At 52.4% G+C, this 19,471-nt stretch overlaps 1 protein-coding gene across 2 annotated transcripts in view; it reads right to left on the bottom strand.

Annotated features, from left to right (window-relative positions):
* Positions 1–2,034: 2,034 nt before the first annotated feature.
* ADORA1 (adenosine A1 receptor) overlaps positions 2,035–19,471 on the bottom strand; it is a 25,216-nt gene continuing 7,779 nt past the window's right edge. For both annotated transcript variants that reach the window (XM_065038353.1, XM_065038354.1), the window contains exon 3: positions 2,035–3,020. In XM_065038353.1, coding sequence (XP_064894425.1) covers positions 2,387–3,020 — 634 coding nt within the window. In that variant the 3' untranslated portion in view covers positions 2,035–2,386. The remainder of the gene's footprint in view (positions 3,021–19,471) is intronic.

Genomic DNA, 19,471 nt, shown 5'->3' with positions numbered 1-19,471 from the left:
GCGGTTGGGGTTAGCGATGATGCCACCAGGGTGGAGGTTGAGAGCATATCTTCCCTTAGCATGCTCACAGCTGGCCTTGGACACTGATGGAGATGCCCTGGTCCCCTTGATGTCCCTGGCATCTCAGCTTGTGGCTTTGGGTGACAGGGGCTGTGTTAGCCATGGCATTGCTAGCACAGGGGAAAAGCAGCATCTCCAAGACTCACTCATGCTGCACACTGTGTCCCTTACATCCTCTTAATGCAGTCCTGCAGGGCAAAGAGTGTGTTTGTAACCCCACAGGGGACCCGTCAGGGTAACAGCCTCCACTTTTAGTGAGCTCTCCCCGGGAAAGGTCCGGAAAGCACGGAGGGGAAAAATCCACCAAATGTTTTTTCTGAAAGCAATCACCCACATGCCTTTTAATTTATGAGCATCCCTGTCGTCAGGTTTCTGGGCACCTCAGCAAGGATCAGGCACAGGCGTCAGTTCCAGGAAAGCAGCCACTTGCAGAAATAAGATGCAAGTGGGAATCAGACTCGTGCTCGGTAAACACCAATGCGATATGGGGCTGAGTTGCTGTGGTGCGAAGGGAACATGGGCAGGGGGTCCTGGCTGCGCTACCCTGGGGCTGCAGCATTCACAGGCACTGCTGGTAAAGGATTTGGGATTCTTCACCTCGAGGAGTCTTGGAGGGTGTTCAGGGCCTTTCTATTGGGATTTTTTCCTGTCCTTGCCGTTGTTTTTCTGCTCTGCTCCAGTCGTGCCTGGTGTGGTCTGAGCCAGGAGCCTGGATGCAATATATTGAGGACTCCAGAACGTGGGAGGCTAAGCCCCTCGCCTCCTCTCATCCTTCCTCCCACGTTTCTTTGCTGCTCTCCTCTTCCTCTCAGAGAAATGGAGGAGCTCCCTCCAGGCTGATCAGAACTGGCTGCACCAGTGGGTGACAGGGACATCCAGCAGGCCCGTTGCTACACGTGCATGGCCCTGCTCTCCATAGCCAGCTAAAGAGCTGCCCTTAAATCTCACCCATTCAAAGTCCTTTTCCTCTCCGCATCCCTCCCAGCCCCTGCGGGAACTTACTGCAGGAGCTTTGTGATGTCCGAGGGGCACAGCCCTCCTGGGGCAGGGTCATAGAAGTGTGTTTCCAATGAGACACTGGCGAACAAGGGACGCTGATAAGAAAATAACCCTAATTAACTCTTCCCAGCACCACTTCAGCCCTGGAAAAGCTCCTTCTGCAGAGCTGGGACCGACAGTGTGGCTGCCAGCACCCAGAGGGACCACAGAGCTGGGTGGGGGTCACAGCCCATCTCCAGCCATCCCATCCTCAGGTGTGACCAATGACAGTCCCTGCCCATGGCCAAACCTGGGGCAGACACTTGGGGGTGGCCAAGTGGCCCTGTGGCAACACCAACACCAACATGGTGACCTGCAGCCATCTCACACTCAGCCACAAGTGGGCGTGAGTCCCTCTCTGCTCCCCCATGCCATGGGGGTGGCTGCATTAACCCATAAAGTTTGGGTCCAAAGGGTTTTGACACAGGGAGGGTGGTGGGGAGCGACATGGGAGGCATGAAACAGGGGCTGGGAGAGACTTGCCTCTGCCTTGTGCAGGGGAAAAGGGGGAAAAAGGCATTTAGATGAGGTTCTTAGGGACATGGTTTTCTTGCAGAGTGTCCTCTGGGGTGTCCTCTTGCCTCTTTAATAGTGTTGGGAGTTGGACACTCACCCTTTGCTCCACGGGGATGGTGGGTTCATCGCCCTGAGGGTGCTGGCATTGCCATGGGACGCCTTTTCCTAACTCTGGTGTCCCAGCCCAGCTCACCTCCCCTTGTTTACAGAGGGGAAGGAAAAGGCTCGAAAGCCCCCAGAGCTTCAGAAATCCCATTGCCCTGGGCTCCCCTGGGTCTCAGCAGCTTCGCTCCCACCAGATCACCCCTTTGCCTGGTGTCCAAGTACCCCCATGAGGCCATGAATGAGGTGACCCCCAGCATCATCAACTGCCACACTCCAAGGAGCCTGAGGTCAATGGCAGAGGATCGACCTCCTGTGTGGTTTTTTATCATTTTACTTTATTTGCATGAAGATAAATTGCGCCATTGTCTGTACAATTTCTCCTTAAATACTTGGCAACCCTTAAAAAAAAAACAAAACAAAAACAGAAAAAAACCCAAACAAACAAAATAAGAAAAGGAACAGTGCAGGCTACAGTCTCAAAACAGTACGATGCTTGTGAATAAATAACCCCCCGGGGAAGCCGGGGGGGACGCGGCTGTTCGGATTGCACATGGCTGGTGACTCCAGCCCTCCTGGGTTGTCACCATCCCTTCAGTGGCAGCAGGAGCAGCGGCCGCATGGGGACCAGCCTGGGCACGGACGTCCCCTCTCTGCCCTCTCCCAGCTCCTAGTTGCCCAGCTCAGCTGTGGTGGTGCCGGCATTTTTGTTGGTTTTACAGCAGAAGTACTGGTTCCAGATCTGCAGGAAAGCTGTCCGGAACTTCTTGATCCTGAAGGCGTAGACGATGGGATTCATGGCCGAGTTGCCATGGGTGAGGAAGATGGCGGTGTAGGTGAGGATGTGCGGCGTCTCGCAGGACGGGCAGAACAAGGTGATGCAGTTGAGGATGTGCAGAGGGAGCCAGCTGAGAGCAAAGAGGAAGAGGACTAGCGCTAAAGACTTGGCGATCTTCAGCTCCTTCCCATAATACTTTTGAGGGTCATTGGAGCTGGAGGAGACCTTCTTGTTGAGCTGCTTACGGATGAGGTTGAAGACTTCCAGGTAGATGAGCAGCATCAGCACCAGGGGAGGCAGGACCCAGACGAAGAAGTTGAAGTACACCATGTACTCCATGCTGATGACCGTCTCAAACTGACACTTGATGACGAACTGCGTGTGGCTGGCGTTCAGCTCCTGAGTCCTCCGCATCTTGTTCAGGTTGTTCCAGCCAAACATAGGGGTGAGTCCCACCAGAAAGGAGACGATCCAACAGCAAGCGATGGCCACGGCTGCCCGCCGGGGTGTCACCATGCTCTTGTACCTGCGGACGAGACAACAAGTGCAGGGAAGAATTAGACACAAATGGGTTGTTTTGCCTAGGGGTTAAAACTGCTCCAGGTGGGGTGGCAGTGCTGATGCTGAGATGGCATCATGCTCCTTCCTTCTTTCCTCAGCAAAAATCTCTGCAGGGACAGGAGCTGGACTCAATGATCCTTGTGGGTCCCTTCCAACTCAGAACATTCTATGATTCTAATTGTGCTGATAGATGTGTTAATGGGTTGGTTTCTCTGCATGTGCCCTGGGGAATCTCATCCTGTGTTCCATCACCACCCCAGCCCCAGGGATGGGTGAGACCTCAGACACGATGCTGGAGCTCTGGAGGTTGATGCCAAGCCAGCAAATGCATTAGCAACCTGGAGCGTGTCTATGCATTCAACCCTCATATCTAGGGGGCTTTCATGATGCTCTGGCAGCCCACCTTACATCTGAGCACCCTACGCCCACAGCAGCAGGTCACCCATTCCTCCCACCATGCGCCAGCCCTGCCGGCACCCTGTCGCAGACAATTTCCCCTGCACCGGGGGAGGAAATCGCCAATAAAAACGTCCTTGGGGACCCGCTGGGCTGGAGAAAAGATCCGCTGGTGCTAATGGAGCCTTGGGGAAGCTGCTGGGCACAGCATGTTTCATCTCCTAATGAGCTAGGCCAATCAACAAAACCTTCTTTCCTGATGGGCCGGTGCCAAGGGCTAGAAGAGGAGGAGGAGGAGGAGGAGGAGGAGGAGGAAGCCGTGCTGGGCTCTGCTCCCCCCAAGTGCCACCAGGGAGCATGCCAGGGCTGGGCTCATCCCTCCAGAGCTCTCCAAGTGGCAAGTGGAGCCTGCTGGATTGATTTTTCCCCTTGGCCCTCAAAGTAAAGCCGCTCCTTGGACACTGAGAAGATTTGCAGTCTGAGTGTTATTGCTTTCCACTGGAGGGGGTTAAAAAAATCATGTTTTTCTAATAGTTTACTGGGTTTTCCAGTGGTGCTGGTGTTAACCCGACCATGTGGAACACAGGGAGGTGGCTGGCAAACCTGCATCTCCATCCTGGTGCTCGGAGCTCCCTGCTGCATGTCTGCAGCCCTTCCCTGTGGCAAAAAGCACTGGAGCATTTTGGGGCTTTTTAATACACCAGCCAAGGACCCAAACCCTCTTTCCACCCCCTTGAAGGGGGGAACATGGAGGGGTGCAGGGTGGAGGGGGTGACATTGGTCCCCAAGAGATCAGACAGTCCCTGAGAGATTTTCCGAATGAACCCCCTCTGGTCTGGGAACAGATTCCCAGCCTTCCAGTGGCAAACAGGTCCCGTGGGAAGGAGGTGGCAATGTGGGCGGCTGTTTCCTCCGAGAGGCTGGAGCCGGAGGGTGATTTATTCCTGGTGGGGAGGAGAGAGGGCAGGAGACCCTGAGAAAGACGCGGGGCAGGGAGAGCCAGGGCACGGGGAGGAAGAGGGGTGGTGGGAGAGCAGCAGGGGAAGGTCTGGGGGGCCCATGGGAGCAGTGGGCAGCAGAGGGATGCCAGAGGCTCCCATGGGGCTGCGTGCTGGCCCCCACACCCCATGTCATCGATAACAGGTCCTTGGGGAGGGCTGATGTGCCCTTCCAGCTGTGACACCCTGCTCCCAACTCCCCAGGCTCAGACAGCTCGGTGGGGGACACACCAATAATAACAGCAACAACCCCCCTGCCTGAGCTCCTGCCCTCTTTGCAACCCTTGCAAGTTGATGCTGGGTCACATCTCCCCACTCCCAGGGGTTTTCTAGGGTCTTCTGCTGATTTTGCTGAAAGTGCTGCAGTCCCGGGTGCTCCCTGCTCTGCAGACCTGTGTGACAGCGGCGGTGTCGCCGCGATCCCCAACCACCCTCCTGGCGTTTGCAACCAGCACCCAGGCACAGAGCTGCTCCCAGAGCACCCACTGTTTCTCCCCTTTCCCCTCTGCCTGGGTTTGGGGAGCACTGAGACCCTGTTGTTAACCATGAACCAGGGCTGGATCAGAGGATCCTCTGTTCAGTCTCACAGCTGAGGCAGAGGGGATGGGGAACGACTGCGGGGGGCCCAGCCTGGATGGTCCTGCCCCCCTGCGGCTCCAGAACAGTATGTTGTTGCAGATGCCTATCAGGACAGCTCTGGAGGTCATGCAGACCTTAGGTCCCTGGGTGCACGCAAGCCCGCATGGTCCAGAAGGTGTAACACACTCATAGCACAGTGACCGCCCCACATGCTGTTCGCTCACCTCCCTGCATGAGTGCACATCCCTCCCACCTCCTCCAGGCACATCCATCCCTTCTCAATACACAACCTTGCTATTGCACACACATCTCTCCACTGCACATCCATCCCTCACACGGAATCATAGAATAGTTTGGGTTGAAGGGATCTTCCCAGCTCCCCCAGTGCCACCCCTGCCATGAGCAGGGACATCTTCACCAGATCAGGTTGCTCAGAGCCCCATCCAGCCTGGCCTGGGATGTCTCCAGGGATGGTTCATCCACCACCTCTCTGGCCAACCTGGGCCAGGCTCTCACCACCCTCAGGGCCAACAATTTCTTCCTCATGTCCAGCCTGAATCTCCCTCCTTTAGTTTAAAACCATCACCCCTTGTCCTATTGCAACAGCCCCTGCTCAAAAGTCTGTCCCCATCTTTCTTATCGGCCCCTTTTAAGCACTGAAAATCCACAATAAGGTCTCCCTGGAGCTTCATCTTCTCCAGGCTGAACACCCCAACTCTCCCAGCCTGTCCCCATATGGATGAGGACAGATCATCCCCCATGGATGCCCCCACCTCGCTGTGCATCCATCCCTCCTCCTTGCCACACACCCATATCTCTTCCATGGTCCACATCCATCCCTCCCTGCTGCACATCCAGCTCCGCCGCCTCACTGAGCATCCCTGGTCCGACACACACAGTGGTTTGAGTAGCAGGACCTGGCAAGGTCTAATTGTGATGCTGAAGAAGCAGCCAGCAACCAAGAGCAAAGCTTGTCCATGCAATCCCCCTGCACGTATGCAGCATGGTCACAGGAACCACGGCTGAACCCAAAAAATACAGAGAAAACAGCAACATCTGGAGCTGGAGCTTTTTTTTCTTCAAGCAACAAGCCAAGAGCAGGGGCAGCTGCAGCACCTTGCAGGGAAACGTGCTCCCCAGGGGCTCGCGGGTGCCCATTGCCCCCCTCAGCCCTACAAGGAGAATGACAAAAGCCAAGAAATGACTGGAGTTCCTCCTCCGTCCACCCCACAGGGTCTGGCCATGCAGCTCTCATTTGGCTCAGCTGTGCCAAAGGCTGCAAACCCAACTTAAAAGGAAGGAAATGCTGGATCCCCCCTAATCCTCACCCCCATGGCACAGGGTGTGTGGTGGGGACGAGCAGAAGAGGGGTCAGAGACAGACTTCACTGTTCATGTTTCTGCCTTGGTCATACCATAAAGAAAAAACCTTTCTCATTTACCTCATTTTTTATTAATATGATAGGGCTGGAGTTTGGGACGGGTCTGGAAGGCAGAAGCACTAGAAAATGTTGGTAATGGCTCACAATTAATAAATAATCTCATTATTATCATCAAAATCAGAACAATTGCTAGCATCATTGCAATTTTATTATTGCTATTATTTTTATTAACAGCTGTGACTAAAACATCCATGATAATAATCACCAGCATCATCATACAATTTGTGTTTGTTCCCTTTGTCTGTGGGGTTTGAACCTGACCATAATTGCTGCCTTTTCCTCCTGCCCTCTCTCCTTGGTGGTTTTTGCATCATCCCTTCCCCACAGAGATGGGCATCACCCCAAGTCCTCCTGGACACCCTGCCAAGGCCAGAAGAACAACTATCCAGCCTCATCGACATCCCAGTGAAATGGGATGGGCCGGAGCTTTGGTTTGATGTGGAACAAAAACATCTTTGAGGGTTTGGAAAATAATGCAAAGAGGCTAAATATCAATTATTGCTAGAGTGCTGTTTGCATCCCCAGGGGAAGTGCAAGAAGTGATGGTTGGAGGAGGAGGCAGACAAATTGTCCCCAAGGGCTGTGCTGAGCTAACAGGGAGACGTGGAGCAGGGTCCTCTGGGGAGAGATGCTGCCTCGCAATGGGATGCTCCCGGAGATGCTGCAGTCAAACAAAGTTTATTGGGCTGAGGATGGAGTCACTGGGGGAGACAATGAGGCCCCTTTTCTCCAGGACATCATAAAATGCTCCCTGGGCCCTCACCCTGGGGACACTATCCACCCTCTTTTCTCTCCAGTCATGATTCCCAGACTAGACTTAACTTCTTCTGCCACATCTTGGTGTGGTCAGACCTCTGCATCCCTCTTGTCTGTGGCCAAGGGAGCCCAGCTCAGCCCAGGACCTGCTCTTCAGGGGTCTGCATGGGGTGGGCGAATCCCCATGGCCACCTAACATATCAGGACACATCTGAAAACAAATGCAGAGCAGTGTATTCATTGCATTTCTATTTATTTGTCTTTTGTCTTGGGGTCTGTTCCCCAAGAGAGAGATGAGGGCTCGTTTCCCAGATCTCCAAATCCAACACTCACAGAACATGTCCTCTTGGTTTGGTTGAAAAAACCTCAAAGATTCCAGGTCTGGTTTGAATAAAATTTGTTTGCTTTTTAGTCTTTCTGGGAATATACTTTTGTGTCCAGAAAATACTTGCAGATGTCCAGCTAACCCCGAGATGAGGCTTTGCTAGTCCTTGCTCTGGTGGGGTTTATTGCAGTGCAATTCCTAGGGAATTAATTCACTAATGAAGGCAGGCCATCACTAATGAAATGAAGCTGGAGCCAATGTGGTGGGAGGAAAGGAGGCCAAGCTGACATGAAGCTCATCTGCATTATGAACACAGCGAGGAAAAGCAGCCAGAGTATGTCCTGATCTAATTGAAAATCTCTCAACAAAAGTGCTTTGATCTTAGAGGATTTTGGTTTCTGCTCCTTTTTTTCCTGGCTGTATCTTTGCTTCAGATCTTTCAACGTCCTGGAGGCTGCTGGGCGGTTGGTGCTCAAAGCTGCTGAGAAATGTGAAGCTGAGAAACGTGAAGTGGCATCTGGGTTTTGTGAGGGACTGTCTCAGGTACAGCTCCGGATTGGGATGAGAAGTTCCCTGGGCACCTGCATGAGGTGGGAAAAGCTGCAGAAGAGACATTGTGTGACAGAGGGACCCTGATCATGGGGCCTTTGTCACCTCTAGTTCTGGACATGACAAGCTGATTCCTTCTTCAATCTCTTGTCTTGGTTATTTTCCTCCTTTTGGGCTTCATTTTGGTAAAAACCCTAAGTTCAAAATATTGAAGGTTATAAAGGATTTGTAGATGTATTAAAATATCTAAAAAGGTCTCAGCATTGCCATAAACGTCTCTTAGCACCAACATCCCCCTTGCGTCACTTGAGTGCATCTTCTGTTTGTTGCCATCACTCTGCATGGCAGTTGGGAGCTTTGCTGCTCTTTGGTTTCAAACATGAGACACTCAGTCCTTCACGCTCCCAACAACATCCACCCAAAAACTGCAGCAAGCTGATGCTAGTGATGGGTCCACAGGGCTGGAGCTGTTGGACGGCGCCCACCACGAAGGCCTTTCACACCCTCCTGCGTCATTCTAGGAACTTCACAGCCGAGTCGACAGGTGGCATTGACACAACCATGGAGAGGATGTGAGAAAACATCTCCTGGGCAGAAGGATGCCAACACCGTTTCAACATATTGATCTCATGGTCATGTCGCTTCTGGTTTTCCACCTTGGAAGAAATGTGGGTTTGTGACAGCTGGTGGGTGCATGGCCATGTGAGTGGCAGCCTTGGGATGGACAGATGTCAACCAACATCAGCCGAAGCTGGAAGGTGGACGGAGCTCTCCATGACAGCTTGTTCCTACAAATGCTTGGAAGGGAGGAGAGTGGCCCTATCAGATTCTCCTCTGGGATGCATGTGGTCTCGTCCTGATGCCCAAATCCCAAATCTGTCACTTGTCATATGCCAATTGGCATGTAAAGACATAACAAAAGGGTTCAAAACCCACAGAGAGTCTTTCAGGTGAGCCAGAAGAGTGCATCCTTCTGCGGCAAGGACGTTGGTGCTGGTTGGTGATGGAGAGCCTGTCTGGCATCAAAACTTTTGTTGTACAAGGCCCTGGACCATTTGCAGCCCTCCTGGAGCCCAGACAGGGTCTGGGGACATGCTGCTGCCTTGGCATGGGTTCGGCCTGCCCCAACACCTCTCCCAGGACCAAGAACTCTGAGGACTGCAGAGGGATGTGGGCACATCCCAAAGCAGCACTAGGGACACAAACATCCCCCCAAGAAGCTCAGCACACCTCCGTTTTAGCATCTGTCATGGGATGGCATCACCCATAGCCTCGTGAGGCTGCTTAAGGGCTCATTTCCCTGCTCCCCAACACCTATACACAGAGGAAGGACCCACAAGGATCATTGAGTCCAACTCCTGAATTAAAGCTCAAAATGACTTTGAAGTTAGCTCTGATTTGCACTGGAACTGGACCAAATGACATCCAGAGGTCCCTTCTGATCTAAACTCTTTGAGCCTACAGTTTCTCCTTCACAAAGAAGGATTCTAGAACGAGGTGGGAAGAAGCCAACAGGAAGGCAAAGTTATCATTACCAGCTCTTATCAAGGGTGATGTACTTGGAAAAATTGCACTTTAGGACTTCATTGATCCAAGAGCTTCCCAGAGGGTGGGAGCAGGTCCTGCCCTTTCACTCACAGCCATTCTCAGCTGCATCTTGTGGCTTCATCACAACCCTTGGACCAGCTCTGGTGTTAACTGGTTCTTCATTGAGCCGACTCATGCTCACACTTGGCCACCTGTTTTTTCACAGAATCCTAGAATGTCAGGGATTGGAAAGGACCCGGAAAGCTCATCCAGTGCAATCCCCCCATGGAGCAGGAACACCCAGATGAGGTTACACAGGAAGGTGTCCAGGCGGGTTTGAGTGTCTACAGAGAAGGAGACTCCACAACCTCCCTGGGCAGCCTGGGCCAGGCTCTGACACCCTCACCGGGAACAAGTTTCTTCTCAAATTTGAGTGGAATCTCCTGTGTTCCAGTTTGCTCCCATTGCCCCTTGTCTTATCATTGGTCGTGTTATCATTGGTTGTTGGTTTTGAGTCTAAACTCAAGAGGAGAAAGTTAAATCTTTGCTTGCTGGTCCAGAGCCTTATCACATCTCTGGTCCCTGGGATGGTAGGAACAGCCACAACATCACAGCAGCCCGGATGAGTCCATTGCCAAGCAGTTGCAGACCCCTCCTGGGGCAGCTCCTGGTCTCTGCAGAGAAGTAGCTGCTGGCTGGATCTCTGCAGCTTCATTTGGGATGTCTGTGTCACCAGATTCCCTGGGCTCTGGCGATGAATCACAACCCATCTTTGGGAACAAACCCAGGCTTCCAGTAACCACGGAGCTTCTTTCAGATCGCCTGCCCGGTTGTCCTCAGCTCAGAGGTGGGATGTGAGTAACCACCACGGAGCCTTCAGAGTGGACCAGTGCCAAGGGCTTCCCTTGGGCATCCCACCATGACAGGGTGTGGCAAAGGGACGGGGAGCATGGGAGGGCTGGAGATACCAGCAGAGGGGGATTGAAGCACAGGGACCTTGCACATGTCTGTGCCCTGGGTGTGGAGGAGACATTGCTGTTGTCCAAAGAAGGCAAAGGAGCCTGTGTCATCAGTGAGAAAGGCAATTCTTCCAACATCGTTCAAGCAGTGTCCTTTACCCCAACAGCAAACAGAAATCCTTTGTGCACATAAAATTAGTCTTGTTTTCAAACTGGGCTCGCTTTAAGCCTGGTTTTTAAGCTGGATCCTGATGCCTTCAAGTGCCTTGTCACTGTGTAAGCAGCAATTCTCAGCCCCCTCAGCTCAGATGTGGATGGGTGTTAAGCAGAGGGCTGGGGACACCCAGGGCACCTGATGCCTGATGGAAATGATCATTTAATTTGTGCCTATTGGAGAGTGCTGCCCTCTAACCCCAGGCAGACCCTTCATGCCCCAAAGGGAGCCGAGACACCACCTGATGCTGTGGGCAGCACCAAGTGCACCCAAGGGTGCTGAGTTCTGGATGTGTCACCCTCCTGCTGCCATATGACAGTCCTGAGGCTACATTCGGTGTCCCTGGTCAGCAGGGTACAAGTAACACTGAGCCACAGATTTGCCCCCAGGCAGCTCCAAGGGCTCCCTCCCAGCTCCACCATGTGTGGTCACAGCCCTCCAGGATTTTCCTGGATCGCTGGCTTCTCCCTCCAGCACCCCGAGGTAGGTGGGAAGGAAATGATTTAACGCTATTGGCAACGGCTGCAAAATCATCAAACGAGCTGCAGAACCTCAGAACTGGGGAAAAAAATGTGATGTTCTAGTGTTTTGGCTCCTGGTTTAAGGCAGCAGAATTTTTTGAGCATTTCTGTGCAATGTGAAGTGTGAGAAGTGCTGCTTTAAAAGAGAGAAGAAACAGAAGTTGAGATTCTTCCATAGCAGGACTTAGGGAATTAGGACACAGAGAGAAACAGTCTGGTCCCTAAGAGCTGAGGGTGAAATTAGCAGGTCTGGCTGCATTGCTGATGGACAGTGTGATGGGCACATTGGACTTGTTTTCAGCGTTACCCCTGTGCAATACATTTACTGGACATTTTTAGTGTGTAAACAGTTTTGTTGCCAAAAATAGAAATTTGAACTTCTCCTTGGAGAGGAGTCTGAGGGTGGGTCACACACGTCCCCATCACACAGCTGAGCCCCTGCTGTGCTGAGAACGACCCCACCTCCAGCAGAAGACAACTTCTGCAGGGCCAGAACGTTTCAGGAGGACACACTCAAAACCCACGTGCATACCTCTCTGGATAAGGGGCTGGAAGTATTTCTCAACCAACATCATGGCAGGGAGAGAATGTGTGTGGCTAGGATCACAGAATCATATGATGGTTTGGGTGGGAAGGGACCTTCCCAGCTCCCCCAGTTCCCCCTGCCATGAGCAGGGACATCTTCACCAGCTCAGGTTGCTCAGAGCCCCGTCCAGCCTGGCCTGGGATGTCTCCAGGGATGGTTCATCCACCACCTCTCTGGCCAACCTGGGCCAGGCTCTCACCACCCTCAGGGCCAACAATTTCTTCCTCATGTCCAGCCTGAATCTCCCTCCTTTAGTTTAAAACCATCACCCCTTGTCCTATTGCAACAGCCCGTGCTAAAAAGTCTGTCCCCATCTTTCTTATTGGCCCCTTTTAAGTACAGAAAGGCCACGATAAGGTCTCCCTGGAGCTTCTCTTCTCCAGCTGAACACCAGCCAGCAGGTCCATGTCTGTCCTGTGCTGAGGATCCCAGAGCTGGACCCAGGAGTCCTGGATCATCCACTCTCACCACACTGGACCATCACCCTGGGGTTATGGCCACCTCAAAGGCTCTCACACATCAGCCCTGCCCCTGTCATGGTGATTAACTGGGAGCTGATTAGCCAGGCCTGGCTCAGCAGCTGATCCTGCGTGTCTCTGTATGTCACTGCATGATTAGAGAAGTCATAGAATCAGAGAACAGAATCAGTCAGGGTGATGCACTCATGTAGCACTAAGGAGATGGGATAAAAGGCAGCTCTGGCTATCTTCAGTGTGAATCCAGGACTTTGCTGGGTAAAAGCAGACATTTTTTTAAATTACTGTTTGTATTGTACTTGAATTTTTCTATGCATTGCATACTTTTGTTCTTTATGCAAAATAATCTCTTTGAAATGAGGACTCAAAATCAGCCCTCAAAAGGGAGATGGGAGGGGGACGAAGGGAGGACAAAGCAAGCAGGCAGCTCCAAAAACCACTTAAAATGCCAACTCTGTGAAATGTGGGCCTTGTGAGAAGCTGAAATGAGACGGCAGATATAAAACGCCTGGTGTGATTGGGCTCTGAGAGCCTTAATGGCTCCTGCCCCATCCCACAAACTGCTGCGGGTTGCAGAAAGCCAGCAGTGCTGGGGAAGGATGCTGGCTAAGAAAGTGTTTGGTACCATGGGGGGAAGATTCAGCTAAGAAAATGTCTGATACCATCTGCACAGCACCAGGGCAGCGGCCCAGTGCCACCGTCATTCCCTGCATGTCACCACTGAATGCTGCTACATCAAAGGATAAGTTGGTACCCTGAGGAAACCTCTGGCTTGGTGAGTCTGAAAAGCACCGAAAGTCATTAAGCAGGAGCAGATCGGAGATTCTAAGTGGAAGGGGAATAAGAGGAGTCTTGAGACCAGCTGTGGGCATCACATCTGCGTTTGACAGGACATCGCGTTCCGTTCCCTGGGTAAACAGAGGTGGGAAACAGGAGACAGCATCTCCGGTGAAGAGGCATTAACCCAACCACCAACAGGGCTGAGATGGGTCTTTATCTCTCCAATGCAGAAGGAGTCTTCAAAAAAAGACATATCCTATATTACAGCTGGAGCAAGAGATCAGTATCATCTGCCTTTTAATTTCTTGGGTTTTTACACTTCTGCTTGCTAACCCAACTCCTCATTTTGCAATCAACAACTGAGCTCCTGAGTTTCTTATGCTGTATCTTGTTATTGCTGTCCAGGATGCTCACAGCACAATTTGTTGGTGCAAAGCGAACATTTTCCTTCTTGCCCTTAGCCCAGTCCAAAGATTGGTATGTTCAAGACTGAAAAATTGTCTGGAAGCTCGCAAAATGAGAGAGGTTGTCCTCTCTGCCTAATGCCTAAATGAGAATTAGGAGCACCGACGAGATCTACTGTTTCTAAACCGCAGAGGACACAGTAACCCAAAACAACCAGTTCAGCGTCTTCTGTCCAACGTGCGTTTCCCCTGGCCTGATTAAAAGATCAATTTCAAATGCAAAAAAGAAGTCAGATTAATTTCTTATTTTGCTAATGAGTTGGCTATATGTACTTCCAATGAGGGAAAATCGTTCTGTGCCACAGCTGACTTCCAACTTCTGTCCTACACAACTTGCCATGAAACAGGAATAAAACCTGTGTTTTTCACCTGTCCACAACACCGTAAAAACAGGAGTGAGGACTGGAGTACGTACGTGTCAAGCCATTAGGTTATTTATGCTGAGATGAATCTGTCCTGTGCAGATACATGTACCTTGATCAGCCAAACCAAATGTCAAATTGCAAGTGAAAGCTCCAGTTAACACCACAATCAAATGTTCCCTCACCGCAGAGAATCGATCTTTTGCCAAGAAAACAAATAAAAAGTGCAAGTGCAAAGCAAACCTCAAGTTTATTACTTAAACTCTGTTTTCTCTTTCAGATTTAATAGATGATTTATTCCCTTGGAGGAAAACTGATTGACCTTGCTGCCTGGAAGGAATCAGCTCGGTATTTCCATTAGGATGGCTGAGAGAAAGAGCTGAGACCCAAGACCAGGAATTGCAGGAAAATGCATCAGCTAGGCATAAATTACACCCTGTGTATCTTCTTAATTACTCTAGAAATTTAATCCAGGCAAGAAGCAATGGGCAGACACAGCCTGGGTCTGCCCAGGCAGCCTGGCTGGCGAAGGGGATGGACGTGAGGGATGTGTGGGCCAGGCAGGATCGAGCCCTCACCGCGTACAAGGAGGGTGATGGTCCCTGTGATGACTGCAAGGGACCCAGCATCACCCCTCCCTGGTGCACAAGTGACACAGAATCATAGAATCACAGGATCGTTTGGGATGGAGGGACCTTCCCAGCTCCCCCAGTGCCACCCCTGCCATGAGCAGGGACATCTTCACCAGCTCAGGTTGCTCAGAGCCCCGTCCAGCCTGGCCTGGGGTGTCTCCAGGGATGGTTCATCCACCACCTCTCTGGCCAACCTGGGCCAGGTTCTCACCACCCTCAGGGCCAACAATTTCTTCCTCATGTCCACCTTCCTCCCCTCCTTTAGTTTAAAACCATCACCCCTTGCCCTATCACAACAGCCCCTGCTCAAAAGTCTGTCCCTGTCTTTCCTATGGGCCCCTTTTAAGTACAGAAAGGCCACAATAAGGTGTCCATTAAAATAAACCCCGCTCGCCTGCATCTGCACAGGCTCTGCCACATCCATCTGGACACGGCTGCGCTCTGAGTTGTCCCTGTCTCGTCTGCTCAGTGCCACAGGCGAACAGAGCCATTTGCACTGAGAAACCTTAGCGTCTCAGTTTTGCATGTTACAAGGTTTAAGCCACTGATTGTTGTTACCAGTGCAGGAATGAAAGAAATAATTTAGTCTGTAAGACTGTGCTAATTATGGTTATGTCTGAGACGGCATTTCTCAGCGTCAGCCTCTCGGTGTTTTCGGAGAGTTTGTAGCATCGTTCCCTCTGTGAACAGATGGGGAAACTGAGTCGCAGAGGGGAGCTGTGACATGCCAAGTGAAGCACGATGAACCGAGTTGAATGAGAAAGCATCCCTGGTGCCAGGAGCTGGCACCTCCCTTGTTTGAAGGAGGCCAAGAAAAATCACCCTGTCTCTGGATGCAGGGAGAAAAATGGCCCAGAGAAGGTGAACAGACAGCCAGGATGGTGATGTCCAGATTTTCTACGTTTTGGCCCTCCTTTGGGGAGTGATGGAAAGGTTTTATTGTCCCCTCAGGACTGGGGGATGCCACCTCTCTGTCTCTGTATCCCTGCGATCCTGCTTGGGCATCGCTGGTACCCAGGGTCTGTGTGCCAGGGCACCATGGCCACACTTGGGGACAGCACTGAGGAAGGCTGGTGAGGAAAACAAGCAAACGGGGCTGAGGAACAAACTCCCTTTCACCCTTCAGCTCCTTTTTTTGTGAACAGAGACTTTGGTTCTTAACAAAAATTCAACCAAACCAACCAAGACTGCGGAGGCTGCTGAAACTGGTCCCTGCTCAGTGCTGGGGGGCAAAGCCCAGGAGGGATGGGATGGGATGGGATGGGATGGGATGGGATGGGATGGGATGGGATGGGATGGGATGGGATGAGGGAAACAATGGAAAAGGCAGCGAGAGATAGGGCCAGGGTGTAAGGGGGGCTGCTGTGTCCCCCCAGCTCAGTGCAACGAAGAGCAAACCCAGATGCCACAAACTTTCCAGCAGCTGATCCTGCTCTGCACTGCCCTATGTCTCCAAAAATGGTCCTTCCATCCTCTTTGCCCCCCATCGCCCATCTGGCCCTCAGCCCATCAGCGATTGCTGCCTATGCTCTATAGGAAGGACGATCCCAACCCTTCAGGGTTATTTTATACCCTCTTGCTGGTGGCATCACCAGTGATGTCTCCTTAATACCCAGACCTGCCCGTTCAGCTGCTCTCTGGTTGGAAAGGCTGCGTGCCCATCGGCACGCCGCGGCGGGGCTGGGTGCTGGGATCGGGGTGCTCAGCTCATCGCTATTCTGCAGGACACCCTGCTGGCTGTGGGGCTTTTTTGTGGTCGCCCTGGAGAGCATCAATTGCTCTTTCTTGCCACTGGGCACCCCGCACAAGAGCTGTGTGGCTGCCCCGGCAGCTGGGCAGCCGTGCTGCCAGAGAAGGGATCTCCCTGCCAGGAGCCTGGGCAGACTCTGGGACAGCTGCTTTCCCACTTCATGGGCTTTAAAGTTCGGGGCACCTTGGGTGAGATGTGGCCCAAAAGCACCAGCTCCCTGGAACCGCTCCTCCCAGCCCATCTGTAATCTGCACGCTGGGCACTCTCCAGCTCCTGCATCCATCCCTGCTGCATCACTTTGAAAAATCATTAATTTATCTCCAGAATAAACCAATACTGTTCATATTAGCTCAGCTGTTCTGGCTATTGTTCCCCCAGGCTCTGAGATGGTGCTGTTGTCCCCAAGGGGATGAGCCACTCGAGCTGTCCCCATTCTCGCCAGGAGCCTCTGGCCTGCGTGGTCTCCTGGTGCTCCGTGTCCTGCTGTCATGGGGATCACGACCCCCATGGCTTGTGTCTGGGCTTCCCTCACACCCCTGCGGGCAGGACCCTGCAGGGTTTTTCCCCCTCCTTCCTCCAGCCAAAGCTTTTTCTTCCAGCCCATCAGCTGAAACTACTCAGGTGTGTGTCATGAAGAAACTCATCTCCCAGGTCATTTCACCACTGTGCCTCCTCCACATTTTCCTCCTTTTTTCCACCCTTCTCTGTGTTGCAATGACCTTTCTATCCCCCCTGTCTCCACACCAGAATACAGACCAGCCAATACACTGACTTTCTGAATTTCAGACCCCTCTGGACACCCTCACGTCTGCTCCGAATGATGCCACCAAACCCCCTCTCCACGCCACGGCTCACACTGTGACCCCATGGGACAAGTCGCTCCTCCCTGCTGTCAGGCTGATTTCCAGCATGGCCACTTGGATACGATGGCTCAACAGCCCCCAGAGCCTTTGCCCAGCCCTGCCTGTGCTGCCTTGGAGGCCCATGGACTCGCAGGTCCCAGGCCACCCAGTTGGGTGGCTGCTGATTCCATTCAGAGCCTGTCCAGTGTTCAATAGTCCCCTGTGTTTGGGTACAAGCTGCTTTGAGATGTTCTGGACAGGAGATCTCATTGGGTCTTGCGTCACTGACTGCAAACCGCAGCTATGGGTCTGGGTGTCCCTCCAGATCAGACTTTGCAAATGGAATCTGGTGGGCTTTGACCCAGCTGTTTCCATCCAAGCTCATGGCCAAAATCCCCTATCTGGTCAACAAAGTCAACCTGACACTTTTAAGCCACAGTTAAGCTCAACCTAACACCACAAATGGGCTAGATAAACCCTGCTGGGATGCACCCTGGGGTGTGACAGGAGGTGAGGGTGGCTCAGCTGTTGGTGGCCCCATGGTACGTGTCCAACCAGAGCGAGACAGATGCCGCATGTGTGTGCCAAGGGCTGTGCAATGACAAGGACACCAGAGCCAGTGGCTGGGGACAGGGTTGGTATTAAATCCATGGTGCCTGAGCCTGCCCGCACACCCAGCCTTGACCCCATGAGTCACCTATTTCTGCTCCATCACCTGCTCTGGCTGACATGGAGCAGAGGTGGGAACACTTCTGTAAAGACCAAGGGATGATGACACCTCCCATTGATGGAGTCATATTCTTCCATCTCAGAGATGGAAAAAGACCCAGGGCCCCCATAAAAGGGCTCCTGCATGTCCTGAGCCAGCTCCAGCATGGGGTGGCAGCGGTGACGGCCACACCACGGTGAGCTGGGCCTGACTCAGTCCTGACATGCTGCCTGCAGGGCCAGGCTGGGCTGGCGGGGACCAGGCAGGCTGAATCAGCAGCTTTGCCTCTGGCAGAGCCTCCTCCTGTAGGGTGTTTCACTTGTCTGGTTGACAGCAGCTACACGGGGTCCATGGAAAGCACAGGACACCAAGTCCCGATGTGCATCACCATCGCCTCCACTAACCCAGTACCCTCGGAAACACCCCAGTCACTCCAGAAAAGGGAAAACCCACCCCAAAGTGCTCGGTGGTGCTGTTGGAAGTGGGACAGTTTGTCTGGGTGTTCCCAGGTGTTTGGGGGGCTCTGTTGTTCAACCACGGATCTGATGGACTGTCATACCGTGGACACAGTGAGAGACCTCGCCTTGCTCAAGTACTCCCTGTGAGCACCTTGCTGTCCATCCCACTGTGTTTAGGTGGCCCTGGCTCATGTTGCTCCTCACCTTTTGCTCAATGGGAACCTCCTGCTTGGTTTATATTGCCATGGGATGAAGAAATGCAAGCTGGCTTTGCAGAGTAGGCCTTGTTGGGTCAATGGTACCATTGCATACACCTGAATCACTGCTATGGAGGTGGCAGAACCTTGCTGGGTTCCATCCAACCTTCACCACCTGGTTCGATGCCCGTGTTCCCCGCAGGATGAATTCATGGGCAGGAGCACTCTTGCCAAGGACATTGTCCCCACAGGTCTATCTCAGCCACTTTTGACTGTCAGTGGCTGGAGCTGCTGTCACTTTGATTCAGGATGGATTGCTGACACGAGTGACTTTTGGCATTCTTGACTCCAGGCTCTGCCCATCAGGGACCTGCAGCCCAGGAGGACCATTTGGCCTCTTGGATAACCCCATTTTTTTGAGTTACTTGTATGGATCACCACGGCACGGGCTGGGGTCACGGACACGAGCCCAGCTGATCACTGCACCCAGCATGATCAGAAGGATCAAGCAGTTCCAGCATATCTCAGTGTCCACACCTGCTGCGCCCTGATCTCCATTCCTGCCTGGTAGGGTCACCCTGAGTGAGCCACGGTGCTGCTCTGTGCCTCAGTTTCCCTATCTGCAAATGTGCTATTGTCCTTGCTGGGAACATGCCTTCAAATTTACTGGTGATGCATTATCAATGCTTAAATTTAAAAATCATTAGAAATGGGGAAAAAAAACGATTAAAATATCCCCAGAGCATGATTTTGGGGTGTAGCGGGAGAACATCAGCAAAAAGGAGCTGGTTTTCATTCATTTCCCTGCAGTGCAACGCTGGCAGATGTGAGCGCTGCTGAGGGGACAGATGTTGATTTGCAGTAATGGGGTCAGGGCGAAATGATGCCCTGGGAT

Source organism: Columba livia, chromosome 22 (genome assembly GCF_036013475.1).
Source record: "Columba livia isolate bColLiv1 breed racing homer chromosome 22, bColLiv1.pat.W.v2, whole genome shotgun sequence".
Taxonomy (NCBI): domain Eukaryota; kingdom Metazoa; phylum Chordata; class Aves; order Columbiformes; family Columbidae; genus Columba; species Columba livia.
The sequence above is the reverse complement of the archived record's forward strand: the minus strand, read 5'-3'. Positions and strand labels throughout refer to the sequence as shown.